This window comes from Heptranchias perlo, chromosome 42, assembly GCF_035084215.1.
Source record: "Heptranchias perlo isolate sHepPer1 chromosome 42, sHepPer1.hap1, whole genome shotgun sequence".
NCBI classification, from domain to species: Eukaryota; Metazoa; Chordata; class Chondrichthyes; order Hexanchiformes; family Hexanchidae; genus Heptranchias; species Heptranchias perlo.
The window spans coordinates 15,607,996-15,626,736 of NC_090366.1; the positions used below are offsets into that span (position 1 = coordinate 15,607,996).

An 18,741-nucleotide genomic window follows, 5' to 3' on the forward strand; every position below is an offset into this window, starting at 1 on the left:
ACTGAAAGAACTCCAGGAGAGTTCCAGCCTCACTTGATTCAGACCTTCCAGTACTTACCCCTCTGAAAGTGCATGGACACGCCAGGCTTCCAGTGTCTGAGCAGCTTGTTCTAAAGCCCACAGCTTGTAAAACAGCATCACGTTTAAAACAATTAGCACCACCAGGCTGTAGAGAGAGAGAGAGAGAGAGAGAGTGAGAGAGAGAGAGAGAGAGAGAGTGAGAGAGATTGAGTGAGAGAGAATGAGTGAGAGAGAATGAGAATGAGTGAAAGAATGAGAGAGAGAAACAGAGAGAGAGAAAGAGAGAGAGAGAGAGTCAGGTGAGTGAGTGAGAGAGAGAGAGTGTGAGTGAGAATGAGTGAAAGAATGAGAGAGAGAAACAGAGTGAGAGAGAGTGTGTGTGTGAGAGAGTGAGTGAATGAGTGAGTGAGAGATAGAAAATGTGAGTGTGTGAGAGACTGAGTGTGAGAGAGGGGGGAGAAGGGGCGAGGGGAAGAGAGAAAGAGTGGGGCAGAGAAAAGGGTGGGAGAGCGATAAAGAGATGGATTGCGACAGTGAAAGAACGGAGGAGGAATATATGAAGAAAGTGAGATATATCTGCAGGCAGGTGTATGATTTTGTGCAAAGATAATACAGTGATTCAGGCAAATCCTGGGAAGAGATGAACAAAGAAAACAAAAAAGAAAAGATAATCAGGGAGCATTAGAAGCAAAAACTCGTTAGGTGGCAGAACATAAATACAGAATGAATAATCAGTGTGTGCACGATAGAGTGAGAATACAGAATGGATAATCAGAGTGTGTACAATAGAGTGAGAATACAGAATGGATAATCAGAGGGTCTACAATAGAGTGAGAATACAGAATGGATAATCAGAGGGCCTACAATAGAGTGAGAATACAGAATGGATAATTAGAGGGTCTACAATGGAGTGAGAATACAGAATGGATAATCAGAGGGTCTACAATAGAGTGAGAATACAGAATGGATAATCAGAGGGCCTACAATAGAGTGAGAATACAGAATGGATAATTAGAGGGTCTACAATGGAGTGAGAATACAGAATGGATAATTAGAGGGTGTACAACAGAGTGAGAATACGGAATGGATAATCAGAGGGTCTACAATAGAGTGAGAATACAGAATGGATAATCAGAGGACCTACAATAGAGTGAGAATACGGAATGGATAATCAGAGGGTCTACAATAGAGTGAGAATACAGAATGGATAATCAGAGGGTCTACAATGGAGTGAGAATACAGAATGGATAATCAGAGGACCTACAATAGAGTGAGAATACGGAATGGATAATCAGAGGGTCTACAATGGAGTGAGAATACAGAATGGATAATTAGAGGGTGTACAACAGAGTGAGAATACAGCATGGATAGTCAGAGGGTGTAGAATGCTGTGTAAGAGTGCAGGCACAGAAAGCATGTGTTCTTGTGGGTACTGAATAGATACACAGAATGTACACTATTGTGTAAAGGTAGAAAACAGTTGCATGGGGTATAAAACAGAAGGTTAGAAACTGCAGGTACAGAAGATGTACAGAATGTGTACTCGAGTGTGCAATAGAAACACAGCATATATAATAGAGAGAATCAGAGTGCAGGCACAGAACAGACACATGGGATGTACAAGAGTTGAAGACTGGATATGGAAAGATACATAGGTTGTCCAACAGCGTGCGAGAGACTGTGAGCACAGAATACACAGAATGTATGTGAGTGAAACTGAGTACGGAACATTGCGTGGGACATATACCTGGTCAACAATATAGTGGTAGGTTTCTTCGAAAATACGGTTTGTTGAAACTTTTAACAGGTCAAAATATCATAAGCCTCACTCATGGTGTTGTCTTTTTAAGATTGCCAGCTGGTAACTGACAGTAACTTAACAGATACTGGTGGTCCTATGAACAACCCATTGTAAGGGGAGTGAGTTGGCAATGATAGATTGGGGAGTTCCATTAAAAGGCATGACGGTGGATAGGCAATGGCTAACATTTAAAGAACGAATGCATGAATTGCAACCGTTATACGTTCCTTTCTGGCGCAAAAACACAAAAGGAAATGCGGCCCAATCATGGCTAACAAAAGAAATTAAGGATAGTATTCGATCCAAAGAGGAGTCATATAAAGTTGCCAGAAAAAGTAGTAAACCTGAGGATTGGGAGCAGTTTAGAATTCAGCAAAAAAAGACCAAGAGATTGATTAAGAGGGGAAAGAGAGAGTATGAGAGTAAACTTGCAAGGAACATAAAAGCAGACTGTAAAAGCTTCTACAAGTATGTAAAAAGAAAAAGATTAGTGAAGACAAATGTAGGTCCCTTACAGTCAGAAACGGGAGAATTTATAATGGGGAACAGGGAAATGGCAGAGCAATTAAACAAATACTTTGGTTCTGTCTTCACGGAAGTGGACACAAATAACTTCCCAGAAATGCTAGGGAACTAATGGACTAGTGAGAAGGAGGAATTAAAGGAAATTAGTATTAGTAAAAAAATAGTGCTGGAGAAATTAATGGGACTGAAAGCTGATAAATACCCAGGGCCTGATAATCTACATCCCAGAGTACTAAAAGAGGTAGCCATGGAAATAGTGGATGGATTGGTTGTCATCTTCCAAAATTCTATAGACTCTGGAACAGTTCCTGCAGATTGGAAGGTGGCAAATGTAACCCCCCTATTTAAAAAAGGAGGGAGAGAAAAGAGGGAACTACAGACCGGTTAGCCTAACATCAGTAATGGGGAAAATGCTAGAGTCTATTATAAAGGATGTGATAACAGGACACTTAGAAAATATCAACAGGATTAGACAAAGTCAACATGGATTTATGAAAGGGAAATAGTGTTTGACAAACCTACTGGAGTTTTTTGAGGATGTAACTGGTAGAATAGATAAGGGAGATGTGGTGTATTTGGATTTTCAGAAGGCCTTTGATAAAGTCCCACATAAGAGGTTAGTGTGCAAAATTGAAGCACATGGGATTGGTGGTAATATACTGGTATGGATTGAAAATTGGTTGACAGACAGGAAACAGAGAGTAGGAATAAATGGGTCTTTTTCAGGGTTGCAGGTGGTGACTAGTGGGGTACCGCAGGGATCAGTGCTTGGGCCCCAGCTATTCACAATATATACCAATGATTTGGACAAAACAGATAGTAAGAGCTACAAAAAGGGAGTATGAAAAGAAACTTGCAAGGGATATCAAAACCAATACGAAGAACTTTTATAGTTACATTAGGAAAAAGAGGGTGGTCAGGAGCAGTGTTGGCCCCTTAAAAACTGAAAGTGAGGATATTGTCATTGACAATGGGGAAATGGCGGACATGTTGAACGATTACTTTGCATCAGTATTTACAGTAGAAAAAGAGGATAGCATGCCGGAAATCCCAAGAAAACTAATATTGAATCGGGGACAGGGACTTGAAAAAATTAATATAAGTAAAGCAACAGTAATGAAGAAAATAATAGCACTAAAGAGTGACAAATCCCCAGGACCAGATGGTTTCCATCCCAGGGTTTTAAAGGAAGTAGGTGAGCACATTGCAGATGCCCTAATTATAATCTTTCCAAGTTCTTTAGATTCAGGAACTGTCCCTCTGGATTGGAAAATTGCACATGTCACTCTGCTTTTTAAGAAAGGAGAGAAAGGGAAACCGGGGAATTATAGACCAGTTAGCCTAACATCTGTTGTGAGGAAAATGCTGGAGTCCATAATTAAGGATAGGGTGACTGAACACTGAGAATTTTCAGTTAATCAGAGAGAGCCAGCATGGATTTGTGAAAGGTAGGTCGTGCCTGACAAACCTGATTGCATTTTTTGAAGAGGTGACTAAAGTAGTGGACAGGGGAATGTCAATGGATGTTATTTATATGGACTTCCAGAAGGCATTTGATAAGGTCCCACATAAGAGACTGTTAGCCAAGATAGAAGCCCATGGAATCGAGGGAAAAGTATGGACCTAGTTAGGAAGTTGGCTGAGCGAAAGGCGACAGAGAGTAGGGATAATGGGTAGGTACTCACATTGGCAGGATGTGACTAGTGGAGTCCCGCAGGGATCTGTCTTGGGGCCTCAATTATTCACAATATTTATTAACGACTTAGATGAAGGCATAGAAAGTCTCATATCTAAGTTTGCCGATGACACAAAGATTGGTGGCATTGTAAGCAGTGTAGATGAAAACATAAAATTACAAAGGGATATTGATAGATTAGGTGAATGGGCAAAACCGTGGCAAATGGAATTCAATGTAGACAAATGTGAGGTCATCCACTTTGGATCAAAGAAGGATAGAACAGGGTACTTTCTAAATGGTAAAAAGTTAAAAACAGTGGATGTCCAAAGGGACCTAGGGGTTCAGGTACATAGATCATTGAAGTGTCTTGAACAGGTGCAGAAAATAATCAATAAGGCTAATGGAATGCTGGCCTTTATATCGAGAAGACTAGAGTACAAGGGGGCAGAAGTTATGCTGCAGCTATACAAAACCCTGGTTAGACTGCACCTGGAGTACTGTGAACAGTTCTGGGCACCGCACCTTCGGAAGGACATATTGGTTTTGGAGGGAGTGCAGCGTAGGTTTACTAGAATGATACCCGGACTTTAAGGGTTAAGTTACGAGGAGAGATTACACAAATTGGGGTTGTATTCTCCTGAGTTTCAAAGGTTAAGGGGTGATCTGATCGAAGTTTATAAGATATTAAGGGGAACGGATAGGGTGGATAGAGAGAAACTATTTCCGCTGGTTGGGGATTCTAGGAGTAGGGGGCAGTCTAAAAATTAGAGCCAGACCTTTCAGGAGCGAGATTAGAAAACATTTCTACACACAAAGGGTGGTAGAAGTTTGGAACTCTCTTCCGCAAACGGCAATTGATACTAGCTCAATTGCTAAATTTAAATCTGAGATAGATAGCTTTTTGGGGATATGGGCCAAAGAAAGGTGTATGGAGTTAGATCACAGATCAGACATAATCTTATCAAATGGCGGAGCAGGCACGAGGGGCTGAATGGCCTACTCCTGTTCCTATGTTCCTATGGATGAGGGAATCAAATGTAATATTTCCAAGTTTGCTAACGACACAAAACTAGGTAGGATTGTGAGTTGCGAGGAGGATGCAAAGAGGCTTCAGGGCGATTTAGACAAGTTGAGTGAGTGGGCAAATACATGGCAGTATAACGTGGATAAATGTGAAGTTATCCACTTCGGAACGAAAAACAGAAAGGCAGAGTATTATTTAAATAGTGATAGATTGGGGAATGTTGATGTACAAAGGGACCTGGGTGTCCTTGTACACCAGTCATTGAACACAAACATGCAGGTGCAGCAAGCCGTAGGAAGGCAAATGGTATGTTGGCCTTCATTGCAAGAGGTTTTGAGTACAGGAGCAGGGATGCCTTACTGCAGGTACACAGGGCCTTGGTGAGACCACACCTGGAGTATTGAGTGCAGTTTTGGTCTCCTTACCTAAGAAAGGATATACTTGCCATGGAGGGAGTGCAGCGAAGGTTCACCAGACTGACTCCTGGGATGGCAGGACTGTCGTATGAGGAGAGATTGGGTCGACTCGGCCTGTATTCACTAGAGTTTAGAAGAATGAGCGTGAATCTCATTGAAATGTATAAAATTCTGACAGGGCTGGACAGACTGGATGCAGGGAGGATGTTACCCCTGGCTCGGGGGGTCTAGAACGAGGGGTCACTGTCTCAGGATACGGGGTAGGACATTTAGGACTGAGATAAGGAGAAATTTCTTCACTCAGAGGGTGGTGAACCTGTGGAATTCTCTACCACAGAAGGCAGTGGAGGCCAAGTCACTGAATATATTTAAGGAGCTTGATAGATTTCTAGACACAAAAAACATCAAGGGGTATGGGGAGAGAGCGGGAATATGATATTGAGATAGAGGATCAGCCATGATCATACTGAATAGCGGAGCAGGCTCGAAGGGCCGAATGGCCTACTCCTGCTCCTATTTTCTATGTTTCTATGTAAAACCACTCAGTATCCAAACTGTGACATTAGAACCCGGGAAAAATTACAGGACAGATCCTTCCTGGTGCCAGAAATACGGAGTGCAGTGTTTGTAACCCAGGGAAAACTTGATGCCCAGATTCTTACATGAAGCTGATAATCAGCAGTAAATTGGAGACACTGCGGTCCAGTGAGCAACCTCTTACATGTTCTCTGTACTTGGACTGTAGGGACCCTGCAACACACAAAATGTACAAATCAGTCACGTGCTGACCGTTCATCCTGGCCCAGGTCCTCCCCTCATAACCTAAAGAACTAATCACCCTCTCCCCAGAAGAACAATTATACCCTCGCTTGTACACGCACATCCTGCACACATCCTGTACTCGTGTGCCCAAGCACATCCTGTACTCGTGAACGCATGCACATGCCCACTGTACCTTGTGTTCATGTACATACACATACACTCCCCGTCATGAACATGTACACCTGTGTGGGAACATACCTTGAAATCGTGTATATACACAAACACCACCACGCACACTCTGTGCTTGTGTACATATACTATAATTGTGTACACACACACACAATTGTGTACACATACTTGCGTTGTGTATACAGATGCACATGCTTGTGTTCCCTATAATTATTGTACATAGGCCCCTGAGCTTTTGTCCGCATGTGCACATATTGAAATACATAGACATTATCACACAGAAACAGGCCATTCGGCCCATCCAGTCCATGTCAGTGTTTACCGCCATGTGAACAAATAGTGCCACTCACATTTATACATCCCCCTCTCCAATCCAATCTTGAATGTTAATATCGTTTCTGTCTCAACCACTAACCCTCGAAGTGAATTCCACAGCCTCACAACTCTCTGTGTGCGGCTCTCCTGCTCTCTGTTCTAAATCTCTGACATTTCATCTTGTATCACTGGCCCCTCGTTCTAGACCCTCAACTACTAGAAACAGTTTGCTTCTATCTATCCTGTCCCATCCTCTCATCATTTTAAACACTTCTATCATATCATCCTGTAATCTGCTTTGTTTTATTGGAAGGCCCTTTGTGTGCAAGTCCTCTTGTGCATGTACACACGATGCACTGATGCGCACACCCTCCTGTGCATGCACACATGCTTTATTCATGTGCACACTCTCCTGTGCATGCACACCCACTGCACTTGCGTGCACACTCTCCTGTGCATGCACATGCTGTATTCATGTGCGTACCCTTCTGTGCGTGCACACATGCTGCTCCCATGCTCACACCCTCCTGTGCTGAAGTGTATGCTTTACCTGATACGCGTTTATTTCTGGACGATGTTTCCTTGTCTGAAGGCGAGATTAGGGGGCTCAGGATTTCATCTAACTGTGATTTGCGACAATGTGCTCTCTTCCTCCGCCGCAATGCCCCTGATTTGCTGTGCTTTTCCTTTAGAGACTGTCGAGAGCAATTAGCTTTCAGCAATTTCTCCACCTTCACCAACTCTAATTCTGAAGAAACAAACAGGCGTAAGAGGTCTCGGCAAGACTGCAGGAAAAACTAGGCAGGGTCTTTGCACTCGGTGGGAGGACAAGGCAGGAAAGCTCACTTTGTTCTACTTCATCACTCCCTGAAGAACTTGGGTATTTCATTTCTAGTGCCCACCTCTCTCGTAAACGCCAAACTCAGCATATACAATTGGAAGGACAGCTCTTGTGCCTAACTCAGAGTGCCATTCCCTGTAGCTCCCTCACTGCACCGCCCCAGTTCCCCATGTCTGTCCATACCTAAATGCTGAAAGTGCTGCGCCAGCCCACTCATCGTGTTCCTCTCGATGAAATTCTTCACCAGGTTCCACGGCTGCTTCCTGTAGTGTATTTCTGAGGAGACTCTGTTCAATTAATTACAAACAGGCAATCAGACCTTTTAGTGATATCGGTTGTGGTCAAAACAAACAAGTGCACACCACGGGGTGGGGGAGGCGTCACTGACCCAATCGCCACGATACCTAATCTCAACCATTGCAATTCCAGCAAGTGGTCTAGAATCTGAGCCAGTAAATGTAATGCATGTCTGCTTTCTGACCCAGTGTGTTAGGATATAATGCATGTCTGCTTTCTGACCCAGTGTGTTAGGATATAATGCATGTCTGCTTTCTGACCCAGTGTGTTAGGATATAATGCATGTCTGCTTTCTAACCCAGTGTTAGGATATCATGCATGTCTGCTTTCTGACCCAGTGTGTTAGGATATATTGCATGTCTGCTTTCTAACCCAGTGTTAGGATATCATGCATGTCTGCTTTCTGACCCAGTGTGTTAGGATATAATGCATGTCTGCTTTCTGACCCAGTGTGTTAGGATATAATGCATGTCTGCTTTCTAACCCAGTGTTAGGATATCATGCATGTCTGCTTTCTGACCCAGTGCGTTAGGATATATTGCATGTCTGCTTTCTGACCCAGTGTGTTAGGATATAATGCATGTCTGCTTTCTGACCCAGTGTGTTAGGATATAATGCATGTCTGCTTTCTAACCCAGTGTTAGGATATCATGCATGTCTGCTTTCTGACCCAGTGTGTTAGGATATAATGCATGTCTGCTTTCTGACCCAGTGTGTTAGGATATATTGCTTGTCTGCTTTCTGACCCAGTGTGTTAGGATATATTGCATGTCTGCTTTCTAACCCAGTGTTAGGATGTAATGCATGTCTGCTTTCTGACCCAGTGTGTTAGGATATAATGCATGTCTGCTTTCTGACCCAGTGTGTTAGGATATATTGCTTGTCTGCTTTCTGACCCAGTGCGTTAGGATATATTGCATGTCTGCTTTCTGACCCAGTGTGTTAGGATATATTGCTTGTCTGCTTTCTGACCCAGTGTGTTAGGATATATTGCTTGTCTGCTTTCTGACCCAGTGTGTTAGGATATATTGCATGTCTGCTTTCTGACCCAGTGCGTTAGGATATATTGCATGTCTGCTTTCTGACCCAGTGCGTTAGGATATAATGCATGTCTGCTTTCTGACCCAGTGCGTTAGGATATAATGCATGTCTGCTTTCTGACCCAGTGCGTTAGGATATATTGCATGTCTGCTTTCTGACCCAGTGCGTTAGGATATATTGCATGTCTGCTTTCTGACCCAGTGTATTAGGATATAATGCATGTCTGCTTTCTGACCCAGTGCATTATGATGTAATGACAGAGAGCCCCAGTTGATCAACGGCCCTGCCCATTGCTCAAACAGCCAAAGTCTCTACCACTGAGCAGCAAAATAGTAACAAGAGGATATAAATTTAAGACAATCAGAAAAGGAATTGAAGGGGAGGCAAAAATATTCTACACAGGGAAATGATTAAAATATGGAATTCTCTGCCAGAACTATGCTGCAACAAAGCCCATAAAATCTTTCAAAAGGGAATTAGATAGCTCCTTAAAAAATTAAATTAATGGGTATGAGGTGCAGGCAGGAGAGTGGGATTAGACCAGTGGTTCATATGGGGAAAGAAAGCAGTCGCAGAGACTGAAGGTCCGAGTGGCCTGCTTCTGAGTTAGACTTAATCCCAGGCGCTGATCCTGAGGACTGGTTTAGATTTAATTGCAGCCTCTGATCCAGAGACAGGCCAAGATTTAACAGCAGGCTTTGATCCCTTGATTTAAATCCAGGTTCTGACTGCCTAATTAAGGTGGGGCTTACCTCAGTCTGCATTTGTTCCTGGCTACACACATTAGGCAGTAGCGATTGACAGTATAGAAGTAATCCTGGTATGGGATACCTTGCGTCACCACCTCCGAATCAACAATGTAGCACTCACTCTTCTGGCTGCTCTTATATAGGGTCTAAGGAAAGGGCACACAACGCATTGTTAAGAGTAGTCATGGCAGTGAGTGCTGTATGCCCTATGGGAAACACCGAAATCTTCCAACAGTGTGGAATCAAAGGGACTGCATGGAACGAGCCTTTTCAAAGGATGGAAGGTGCCTCCCTTTGCCCAGGGCCATAGCCAGAGGATGCAAGGGCAGCGGCTAGGCCCCAGCGCTCTTATGCCCTAATCTTGGGACTCCTTGGCCTCAGCTTGTTCTGCAATCAGGGCCATGCCCTCAGATGCATTAGCCAAGCTGAAGGGCTCACCCGAGTATCTCTACTGACAGGGCCATCTGTATCCGGGCTCCAGGCAGGGCAGGCTAGGCCCTGATCATATCCTGACACAATCCCCAGAATTAGGAAATGGACTCTGGAAATCCTGGAGAATGAGGAAATCTTCGAAATTAACAAAGGGAACGCTCCTCCATTCATCTCACTAAAGTACCCAGAGAAACAGGCCATTCCCACTGAAATAGTAGGCGGCCTGCCTGAGGGTTAATTACCCAGGGCTCAGGGGCCGGTGGACAGGGAGTCCAGAATTGAGCTATCTTGGTTCAACAAGAGGGGTTAAATTACCAGGACAGGTTGCATAAACTGGGTTTATATTCCATCAAGTATAGAAGATTAAGGGGTGATCTAATTGAGGTGTTTAAGATGATTAAAAGATTCAATAGGGTCGATAGAGAGAAACTATTTCCTCTGGTGGGGGGAGTCCAGACAAGGGGGCAGAACCTTAAAATTAGAGCCAGGCCGTTCAGGGGTGATGTCGGGAAACACTTCTTCACACAAAGGGGAGTGGGAATCTGGAACTCTCTCCCCAAAAAGCTGTTGAGGCTGGGGGTCAATTGGAAATTTTAAATCTGAGATCGATAGATTTTTGCAAGCCAAGGGTATTAAGAGTTATGGAACCAAGGCGGGTTGATGGAGTTAAGATACGGATCAGTTAGGATCTGATTGAATGACGGAACAGGCTCGAGGGGCTGAATGGCCTCCTCCTGTTCCTATGTTCCTTCCTAACACAGAGAGTGCACTGACGGATCACTGTGGCAGACAATCCCGTGTACTCAGATTGCAGTACTCCTGCCCGCCTTCATCACTGGTGCTGGTACATCAGTGTAGAGATCTATTGATGTATTAACTCAAAGTGCTGTACATTACAGCTATTATCAAAACATGCCCACCTAGCTTTGCTCACAAAGAGCTGTCAAAAATCGATAGTGTAAGAGACAAAGAGCATGGGGTGTGAAGCCAAGAGAGGGAGCGATTCACTCCGCTTCCCAGCTGTGAGGGGAGTGGACAGAAGGAACCTGGATCTGTTGGAGAGCGAGCGTCTGGGCGAGGCTGAGGGCAAGAAAAAGAGAATACAGAAAATACAGACTGACAGCCTGCCCCTGGGGAGAAAGCTGGTGAGGGGTGAGCTGGTGGAGGGAGTGGAAAGTGGGACAAGGTAGAGCACAGACAGCCCAAGGTGGGGGTGGGTAGACAGGAAGACATCTAGCCCAGCTTGGGGGAAGTGAGGATAGGAGTTGACAAACGGACAATCAGCCTGATTCTAACACAGGGGTGGGATCAAACAGACAGCCCCTCCCTCCCTTCCCCACACCCCCCCCTCCCACGGCCTCAAGTGCCGCAGACCTGAGTTTCAATCCCTGGTGCTGATTTCGGTCCCAGTGGGTTGCTGATAGCAATGGTATAAGTCAGTACCCGGCTCTGATTCCCGTTACTATCTCTCCTCCACGGTGCAACTGTCACATCTAGAAAGAAACACAGATACGGCAAGCTATTCATGAGTGGCTCTGGGAGGTGCTCATGGACTCGTTATATTAGTTCTACTGTTTCAGCAAGCACAAGTGATGGGTAACATGGCAGGACACTGAGTATCGAACATGGGGAGCTCTGCCCAGCACTATAGCAGCAACAATGAGATCTGGGTAGTAGCCTGAATGCTGGTAGCTTGACTCTGATTTCACAGCACCTCACGGCTGACAGCTGCTCTTCGTTGCCTGGATATTTGTGACAAAATACACAGGTCGAACTCTGAGGAACACTGAATGGGTTCACAAACTCTGCTGCTTTCCTGAGCACTCAAAATAACTCCTGGTCAGAAGAATCCAAAGGCAGTTTCAGCACATTACCAGCAAGCCTCACAATCCCACCTTAACTGGATGCACAGAGTCAGGCGTGGGAACAGAAGAAAAGTGCACTCGAAGGGATGCAGTTGTATCTGTTATTCAGTAGGTTACAAGAAGGACTCACTTTGTACCTCGACAGGCATTTTATACAGCAGAATAAAGCTTACTCACCAACTATACAGAGCTATTGTAGATTTAACAGAGTATGGGTTACCCACCAACTATACAGAGCTATTGTAGATTTAACAGAGTATGGGTTACTCACCAACTATACAGAGCTATTGTAGATTTAACAGAGTATGGGTTACTCACCAACTATACAGAGCTATTGTGGATTTAACAGAGTATGGGTTACTCACCAACTATACAGAGCTATTGTGGATTTAACAGAGTATGGGTTACTCACCAACTATACAGAGCTGCTGTGGATTTAATGGAGTGTGGGTTACTTACTAACTATACAGAGCTGCTGTGGATTTAATGGAGTATGGGTTACTTACTAACTATACAGAGCTGTTGTCTATTTAACAGGGTACAGGTTACTTACTAACTATACAGAGCTGTTGTCTATTTAACAGGGTATGGGTTGCTCACTAACTATACAGAGCTGCTGTTTAACAGGGTGAGGGTTACTCACTCCATATTGTAGAAGTGCAGAAGGAGACTAACTCCACACATTGCTTGTGTGACTCTTAGCTCCACACTGAAGATATCTGCTCATCTCTTTCTCCGCTCTTTCCTCAAACATTATAATGGAATCAGGCCGCTACAGCCATTTTGTGTGAGAACAATTCCTTCTAACCTCCCCCTTTACAATTTTACTGCTAATCCAAAGTTTATGCTCCTCAGGACCGATTCAATGGCCTGAAATAATCTTTCACTATTTACTCCCTCAACACTTTCATAATTCGGAGCCTTTTAAGTGAGGTCCTGCCTCGTCTCTTGTCATAGCAATATTCGTTGATCCCAATAACATCCTAGTACAAGAATATCCAAGCCTGTTGCCTTTGTAGAGCCCAGGATGGAACCTGGGAGGCCTGATATTCAATCCACATTTGTTTCTGGGATATGTGCAACACTAACAAGGCAGCGTTTTTGCCCATCCCTGGTTTCCCCAAGGGCATAGACAGTGAGCCACATAGTGTAGGGCTGGACTCTTGCACAGGTCAGGCTGGGCAAGCTCCCTTCCCTGAAGGACATTACTGAGCTAGTTGGTTATGCTTTTTCACGACTACATAGGGTACGGTAGCATAGTGGTTATGTTACTGGGCTAGTAATCCAGAGGCCTGGACTAAAATCCAGAGTCATGAGTTCAAATCCCGCCACGGCAGCTGGCGAATTTAAATTCAATTAATTAATTAAATTCAATTAATTAAATAAAAATCTGGAATTAAAATACTAGTATCAGTAATGATGGCTATGAAACTACCGGATTGTCGTAAAAACCCATCTGGTTCACGAAAGTCCTTTAGGGAAGGAAGCCTGCCGCCCTTACCCGGTCTGGCCTATATGTGACTCCAGACCCACAGCAATGTGGTTGATTCTTAATTGCCCTCTGAAATGGCCTAGCAAGCCACTCAGTTGTAAAATCTTGCTACGAAAAGTCATAACAAGAATAAAACCGGACGGACCACCCGGCATCGGACCACTAGGCACCGGACACGACAACGGCAAAACACCAAGCCCAGTCGACCCTGCAAGGTCCTCCTTACTAACATCTGGGGACTTGTGCCAAAATTGGGAGAGCTGTCCCACAGACTAGTCAAGCAACAGCCTGACATAGCCATACTCACAGAATCATATCTTTCAGCCAACGTCCCAGACTCTTCCATCACCGTCCCTGGGTATGTCCTGTCCCACTTCAATGTCCATCACCAAGAGTGGCTCGGTAGCACCACTACTGACCAAGCTGGCCGAGTCCTGAAGGACATAGCTGCCAGACTGGGCCTGCGGCAGGTGGTGAGCGAACCAACACGAGGGAAAAACTTACTTGACCTCGTCCTCACCAATCTACCTGTCGCAAATGCATCTGTCCATGACAGTATTGGTAGGAGTGACCACCGCACAGCCCTCGTGGAGATGAAATCCCGTCTTCTCACTGAGGACACCATCCAACGTGTTGTGTGGCACTACCACCGTGCTGAATGGGATAGATTCAGAATGGATCTAGCAGCTCAAAACTGGGCATCCATGAGGCGCTGTGGGCCATCAGCAGCAGCAGAATTGTATTCCAGCACAATCTGTAACCTCATGGCCCGGCATATTCCTCACTCTACCATTACCAACAAGCCAGGGGATCAACCCTGGTTCAATGAGGAGTGTAGAAGAGCATGCCAGGAGCAGCACCAGGCAAACCTAAAAATGAGGTGCCAACCTGGTGAAGCTACAACTCAGGACTACATGCATGCTAAACAGCGGAAGCAACATGCTATAGACAGAGCTAAGCGATTCCACAACCAACGGATCAGATCAAAGCTCTGCAGTCCTGCCACATCCAGTCGTGAATGCTGGTGGACAATTAAACAACTAACGGGAGGAGGAGGCTCTGCAAACATCCCCATTCTCAATGATGGCGGAGTCTAGCACGTGAGTGCAAAAGACAAGGCTGAAGCGTTTGCAACCATCTTCAGCCAGAAGTGCCGAGTGGATAATCCATCTCAGCCTCCTCCCGATATCCCCACCATCACGGAAGCCAGTCTTCGGCCAATTCGATTCACTCCACGTGATATCAAGAAACGGCTGAGTGCACTGGATACAGCAAAGGCTATGGGCCCCGACAACATCCCAGCTGTAGTGCTGAAGACTTGTGCTCCAGAACTAGCTGCGCCTCTAGCCAAGCTGTTCCAGTACAGCTACAACACTGGCATCCACCCGACAATGTGGAAAATTGCCCAGGTATGTCCTGTCCACAAAAAGCAGGACAAATCCAATCCGGCCAATTACCGCCCTATCAGTCTACTCTCAATCATCAGCAAAGTGATGGAAGGTGTCGTCGACAGTGCTATCAAGCGGCACTTACTCACCAATAACCTGCTCACCGATGCTCAGTTTGGGTTCCGCCAGGACCACTCGGCTCCAGACCTCATTACAGCCTTGGTCCAAACATGGACAAAAGAGCTGAATTCCAGAGGTGAGGTGAGAGTGACTGCCCTTGACATCAAGGCAGCATTTGACCGAGTGTGGCACCAAGGAGCCCTAGTAAAATTGAAGTCAATGGGAATCAGGGGGAAAACTCTCCAGTGGCTGGAGTCATACCTGGCACAAAGGAAGATGGTAGTGGTTGTTGGAGGCCAGTCATCTCAGCCCCAGGGCATTGCTGCAGGAGTTCCTCAGGGCAGTGTCCTTGGCCCAACCATCTTCAGCTGCTTCATCAATGACCTTCCCTCCATCATAAGGTCAGAAATGGGGATGTTCGCTGATGACTGCACAGCGTTCAGTTCCATTCGCAACCCCTCAGATAATGAAGCAGTCCGAGCCTGCATGCAGCAAGACCTGGACAACATCCAGGCTTGGGCTCATAAGTGGCAAGTAACATTCGCGCCAGATAAGTGCCAGGCAATGACCATCTCCAACAAGAGAGAGTCTAACCACCTCCCCTTGACATTCAACGGCATTACCATTGCCGAATCCCCCCCCATCAACATCCTGGGGGTCACCATTGACCAGAAACTTAACTGGACCAGCCACATAAATAATGTAGCGACAAGAGCAGGTCAGAGGCTGGGTATTCTGCGGCGAGTGACTCACCTCCTGACTCCCCAAAGCCTTTCCACTATCTACAAGGCACAAGTCAGGAGTGTGATGGAATACTCTCCACTTGCCTGGATGAGTGCAGCTCCAACAACACTCAAGAAGCTCGACACCATCCAAGATAAAGCAGCCCGCTTGATTGGCACCCCATCCACCACCCTAAACATTCACTCCCTTCACCACCGGCGCACTGTGGCTGCAGTGTGCACCATCCACAGGATGCACTGCAGCAACTCGCCAAGGCTTATTCGACAGCACCTCCCACACCCGCGACCTCTACCACCTAGAAGGACAAGGGCAGCAGGCGCATGGGAACAACACCACCTGCACGTTCCCCTCCAAGTCACACACCATCCCGACTTGGAAATATATCGCCGTTCCTTCATTGTCGCTGGGTCAAAATCCTGGAACTCCCTTCCTAACAGCATTGTGGGAGAACCGTCACCACACGGACTGCAGCGGTTCAAGAAGGCGGCTCACCACCACCTTCTCGAGGGCAATTAGGGATGGGCAATAAATGCCGGCCTTGCCAGCGACGCCCACATCCCGTGAACGAATAAAAAAAAAGCTATCATAGGCTATTTTTCCTGGTACCAGGACATGATTTATCGAATTCGATTTCGGAACTTGTGTGGTGGGATTTGAACTCATGATCTCTGGGTTGCTAGTCCAGTACCAGAACCACTAAGCTACCGTACCCAATTTTAAATTTGCACACGGGATGTGGGTGATGCTGGCAAGCCCAAATTTGCTGCCCATCCCTGAGAAGGTGGCGGTGTCGACTTAACCTATGGCAATCCTTGTGGTTGATGGTGGTCAGGAGTTCCAGGATTTTGACCAAGTGAACATGAAGGATTACGTCTAAGTCAGGATAGTGTGTGACTTGCAGATGATGGTGTTCCCGCTCTTGTCTTTCTCAATGGTAGAGATCACAGGGCTGGAAGGTGCTGTGCCAAAATAATCTGGGTGAGTTGCTGCAGTGCATCCTGTAGATAGTATACCCTGGAGCCACTGTGAGTCCAGTTGCAGGGGTGCCGATCAATAAACTGCTTTGTCCTAGATGGTGTTGAGCTTCTCAAGTGTTGTTGGGACTGCATCCATCCAGATGCATGGTTGAGTATTCCATCACAGTGGAGAGGCTTTGAGGGGTCAAGTGAGCGGCTTCTCACTGAGTACCCAGCCCTCCTCTTGCAGGCACCATGTTGGTCTGGCTGATCTAGTCAATCATCTGGTCAATGGTGACCCCCAGGGTGTTGAGTGGGGGATTTGGCGATGTTGGTGCCATTGAAAGGTCATGGGGAGGATGTCGAGCTTTCTCTTGTTGGAGGTGGTCATTACCTGGCACTTATGTGATGTGAATGTTATTTGCCATTGGTCAGTCCAAGCCCTGTTGTAGGTTGGCATTATTAAATGAGTTGTAAATGGTACTGAACACTGAAATCGTCAACAAACAGCCCATTCCTGATGCACGAGAGAAGGAAGGCCATTGATGAAGCAGCTGAAGATGGTTAGGCCGATGACATTGTCCAGAGGAACTCCTGCAGCAATGACTCTTTTCCAGTCCAATACCCTTGCTTTTGATTCAACTTTTGCCTTTCCTATTCTGACTGTGAGCCCAATTATGTTTTGATTATATGTCCTCCAACCATCTGGTGGCTTACTTGTTCCAATCCATCACCGAGAAACAGGTTTAGCATTGTGCTTTTCCTGGTTAGACGCATAACTGAGTTGCTATTTATTTAGCAGGATAAGAATTACTCACTGCGTAACTGTAGAATCACTATTTATTCAGGGTAAGGGTCACTCACTGTAACTGTACAGAATCACTGTTTATTCAGGGTGAGGGTCACTCACTGTGTAACTGTACAGAATCACTGTTTATTCAGGGTGAGGGTCACTCACTGCGTAACTGTAGAGTCCCTGTTTATTCAGGGTGAGGGTCACTCACTGCGTAACTGTAGAGTCACTGTTTATTCAGGGTAAGGGTCACTCACTGTAACTGTACTGAGTCACTGTTTACTCAGGGTAAGGGTCACTCACTGTGTAACTGTAGAGTCACTGTTTATTCAGGGTAAGGGTTACTCACTGTAACTGTACTGAGTCACTGTTTACTCAGGGTAAGGGTCACTCACTGTGTAACTGTAGAGTCACTGTTTACTCAGGGTAAGGGTCACTCACTATGCAACTGTAGAGTCACTGTTTATTCAGGGTAAGGGTTACTCACTGTGTAACTGTAGAGTCACTGTTTACTCAGGGTAAGGGTCACTCACTGTGTAACTGTACAGAATCACTGTTTATTCAGGGTGAGGGTCACTCACTGTGTAACTGTACAGAATCACTGTTTATTCAGGGTGAGGGTCACTCACTGCGTAACTGTAGAGTCACTGTTTATTCAGGGTAAGGGTCACTCACTGTAACTGTACTGAGTCACTGTTTACTCAGGGTAAGGGTCACTCACTGTGTAACTGTAGAGTCACTGTTTACTCAGGGTAAGGGTTACTCACTGTGTAACTGTAGAGTCACTGTTTATTCAGGGTAAGGGTTACTCACTGTGTAACTGTAGAGTCACTGTTTACTCAGGGTAAGGGTTACTCACTGTGTAACTGTAGAGTCACTGTTTACTCAGGGTAAGGGTCACTCACTATGCAACTGTAGAGTCACTGTTTACTCAGGGTAAGGGTCACTCACTATGCAACTGTAGAGTCACTGTTTATTCAGGGTAAGGGTTACTCACTGTGTAACTGTAGAGTCACTGTTTACTCAGGGTAAGGGTCACTCACTATGCAACTGTAGAGTCACTGTTTACTCAGGGTAAGGGTCACTCACTGTAACTGTACTGAGTCACTGTTTATTCAGGGTGAGGGTCACTCACTGTAACTGTACTGAGTCACTGTTTATTCAGGGTGAGGGTCACTCGCTGTAACTACTGAGTCACTGTTTATTCAGGGTAAGGGTCACTCACTGTAACTGTACTGAGTCCCTGTTTATTCAGGGTAAGGGTCATTCACTGTAACTGTACTGAGTCACTG

General features: G+C 45.5%; 1 protein-coding gene across 4 annotated transcripts in view; it reads right to left on the reverse strand.

Moving 5' to 3' along the window:
* LOC137306271 (protein Aster-B-like) overlaps positions 1–18,741 on the reverse strand; it is a 68,111-nt gene that overhangs the window by 15,352 nt on the left and 34,018 nt on the right. For 2 of the 4 annotated variants that reach the window (XM_067975433.1, XM_067975432.1), the window contains exons 12-17: positions 11,466–11,584; positions 9,663–9,805; positions 7,756–7,859; positions 7,282–7,479; positions 6,128–6,215; positions 59–166 (exon numbers count right to left, since the gene is read on the reverse strand). In XM_067975433.1, the coding sequence (XP_067831534.1) occupies positions 59–166; positions 6,128–6,215; positions 7,282–7,479; positions 7,756–7,859; positions 9,663–9,805; positions 11,466–11,584 (760 nt within the window). The remainder of the gene's footprint in view (positions 1–58; positions 167–6,127; positions 6,216–7,281; positions 7,480–7,755; positions 7,860–9,662; positions 9,806–11,465; positions 11,585–18,741) is intronic. The other 2 variants (XM_067975435.1, XM_067975434.1) reach the window with 2 other exon arrangements.